We start from the raw sequence: 3,318 nt of genomic DNA, 5'->3' as shown, positions 1-3,318 counted from the left end.
AAAGCTTTTTTAAATAACCCATTTTCTCTTCCAACAACTTAGAAAAAAATAATATATTCTTCTTCTTCTTCTTCTACTTGTCTTCACCAACTCTGAAAATTCATCTATCGAAATGGATCAAACTGAAGTACCTCAATATTTTCTCTGTCCCATATCTCTGCAAATCATGGAAGATCCTGTAACAACTATTACAGGAATTTCATATGATCGGGAAAGCATTGAGCAATGGTTTAAGACAGCCAAGGAGATAACATGCCCAGTAACGAAGCAGCCTTTGCCAGGAGACTCTGAATTGACTTCAAATCACACGTTACGCCGCCTGATCCAAGCATGGTGCGCACAAAATGCAATAAATGGTGTTGAAAGAATTACAACACCTAAGGCTCCTCCAAGCAAGGGTTACCTCCTTAAACTTGTTCGCGATCTTCAAGTTGATCATTTGTGTCTAAGGACTTTGCAGAAAATGGAAGCCCTTGCAACAGAAAGTGAAAGGAGCCGGAAAAGCATCGGAATTCCAGTTGTGGTTAAAGCTTTGGTTGGTTTGATTAAAAGATGTTATAATGATCGGAAAACAGCTTGTGTTGAAGAAGCTTTGAAGATTTTTTGTCTTGTTTGGATTCCATCTGATGAAAACAAGGTTATTGTAAAAAATAACAGCGAATTCATCGACTCGTTGACATGGATGCTGCAATTGGAGAGCGAAAATCATGCAGCTTTGAAGACAAATGCAATGTTAATCCTGAAAACAGTTTCAGAAGTTGCAACAACAGAACTGTTGGAGGGTTTAGGCCTGGAATTTTTTCAGAAAATAATAAGTTTATTGCGAGAGAATATCTCCCAACAAGCAACTAAATCAGCCTTGAATATCTTGATAGAAGCATGTCCATGGAGGAGAAACAGAGAGAAAATTATTGAAGCAAATGCAGTTTTCGAACTCATTGAACTTGAACTAGGAAAGCCGGAAAAGAACATAACGGAGCTCATTTTTAATCTTTTAGCGCAACTATGTTCGTGTGCTGATGGGAGATTTCAGTTTCTGAGGCATGCGGGAGCCATTGCTATGGTGGCAAAAAGGATCCTTAGAGTTTCTCCAGCTACAGATGATCGAGGAGTTCATATACTGGCATATATATGTAAATTTTCTGGGAGAAAAGAAGTTCTTTCAGAGATGTTAAAGGTCGGGGCTGTGACAAAACTTTGCATGCTGACTCAAGCAGATTGTGCAAAATACTTGAAAGATAAAGCAACAGAGATCCTTAAGTTGCAATCCAATATATGGAACAATTCTCCTTGCATACAAGTGTATCTGTTAACCAGATATCAGAGGTAATACATACATACATACATACATACATACATACATACATACATATATATATATATATATATATATATATATATAAACTATATGTATTTATTTTTGAATAAATAAATAAGTACATCTTTTATATGTATTATCCTGTGATTAGGTAATTTTAAATTAAAAATAAAATAATACCTAATCATAAAATAATATATATAAGTGTGAACTCATTTATATATATATAATAGATTTATATAATATTGCTCCATATATATATATATATATATACACGCACACACACTTTTTCAATGAAATTTTGTTCTTGAATTATTTAACAGCCTAATTAAGTTTTGTTGTAATAATGTAAAATTTAGACTTCAATGGGAAATAATTCAGAATTAAAAAAATTATTAAGTGATGATTAATCATTAAAGCTTGATAGGTGATATTTAATAACCCCTTAAACCGATGTGCATACGGCTGTGGCAATTTGACAAGTACAACATAAATGTAATTCGCAGATGATACATATACTATAAAATATTGAATCATAAAATACTGAATTAGATTAGATTAATGTTACAATCTCTTTCAAATCCATAAAGTTTTTGAAATTTACTTGCATTGAAGTAATTAGTCTTTTTTCTCTTAAACCTCTTTAAATGATAATTTTTAATAGATTCAATAAACTAAAAAATTCACACTGATATCACCTATTCAAATCACTATATATATATATATATACATAAACTGTCAATTAATAATTCAATTACTTAATTTTATTATCAAAAATATAATTAATGTTAATTTATATTAGAAAACAATCTAATAATATTCAAATTTAATAACATTAATTATTTTTATTTTATTCTTAAAAAAATATTCTCTTAGGTAACCAATATTTTAATTTTAAAGTGACCAGTATTTTAAGAAAATAAAATAGTTTAAAGATAATACTAATAATCAATTTAATAATATTACTACCAATAGGGAGATTATAAAAAATGGCCAAAATACCCCTCTATTAAGTAAAAATGCCCAAATTCCCTATTCTTAAGAAAAAAATGCCCATAACTTTTTCTAAAATACCAAAATTATCCTTCCTCATATCTATATAAACCCTCCTCACTCACTCTTATTACACATACTTCTTATATCACTCAAACACTCACTCTCGCTCTCATTTTTATTCAAGATCAATTAATAGGGGTTCGTTCAGATGAAAGAAATTCGTATTTTTGAATTCGACTCGAAAAAAGACTATTTATATAAAAAATGTATTTATATCAATCTTAGCCTAAAAATATAATTTTAGTTGTTAAATCTAGTTTATATGTCATAATATAGGGGTTAAATGCAATGGTAGATAAATATGAGAGGTATTTTGATATTATATAATATATAAAGGATTTAAATAACATGTTAAAAATAAATAGGTATACTTTGATACAAGATAACATACAAGAGTATTAAATAAATAAAGAGATAATTATGAGGGGTCAAATAAAATGTTATTAAAATAGGGGGCATTTTGATATTAAACATTGTAAGAGTATTATAAATAAAATTTTAAGAATAGATAGATGTATTTTGATATGAGACAACATAAAAGGGTGATAAATACAATATTAGGTAATTGTAGGGGGTAAAAAATATATTTAAAAAATATAGGGGGTATTTTGAAATTACATAATACATGAAGCAAATAAATAATAGGTTAAGAGTGGATAGATGTTTTTTGATACAAGAGAACATAAAATGGTGTTGAATAAAAGTTTAGATAATTATAGGGGGTTATATGAAATGTTAAGAAAACCAAGGGGGTATTTTGATATTTCATAATATCATGAAGGATTTAAAAACATGTTAAGAATGAATAGATGTATTTTGATAATAGGAAACATACAAGGGTATTAAATGAAATATTAGATAAGTATAGGGGGCTAAAAAAATGTTAAAAATATAGGGGGTATTTTGATATTAAACATTGTAAGAATGATTTAAATGAAATAGTA

General features: G+C 28.5%; 1 protein-coding gene across 1 annotated transcript; it reads left to right on the top strand.

The window, feature by feature from the left end:
• On the top strand, positions 1-1,366 carry LOC123209457 (E3 ubiquitin-protein ligase PUB24-like). Its single transcript, XM_044627526.1, has one exon. It carries the CDS (start codon positions 113-115, stop codon positions 1,328-1,330), a length of 1,218 nt encoding a protein of 405 aa, XP_044483461.1. The 5' UTR covers positions 1-112; the 3' UTR covers positions 1,331-1,366.
• The last annotated feature ends 1,952 nt before the right edge of the window (positions 1,367-3,318 follow it).

The sequence above is a fragment of the Mangifera indica genome, chromosome 2 (genome assembly GCF_011075055.1).
Source record: "Mangifera indica cultivar Alphonso chromosome 2, CATAS_Mindica_2.1, whole genome shotgun sequence".
Lineage (NCBI taxonomy): Eukaryota > Viridiplantae > Streptophyta > Magnoliopsida > Sapindales > Anacardiaceae > Mangifera > Mangifera indica.
This window is presented reverse-complemented; position numbering and strand designations above follow the sequence as displayed.

Excerpts from the sequence above, each read along its gene's own strand:
- LOC123209457 (XM_044627526.1), top strand. The coding sequence starts at position 113 with ATGGATCAAACTGAAGTACCTCAATATTTTCTCTGTCCCATATCTCTG.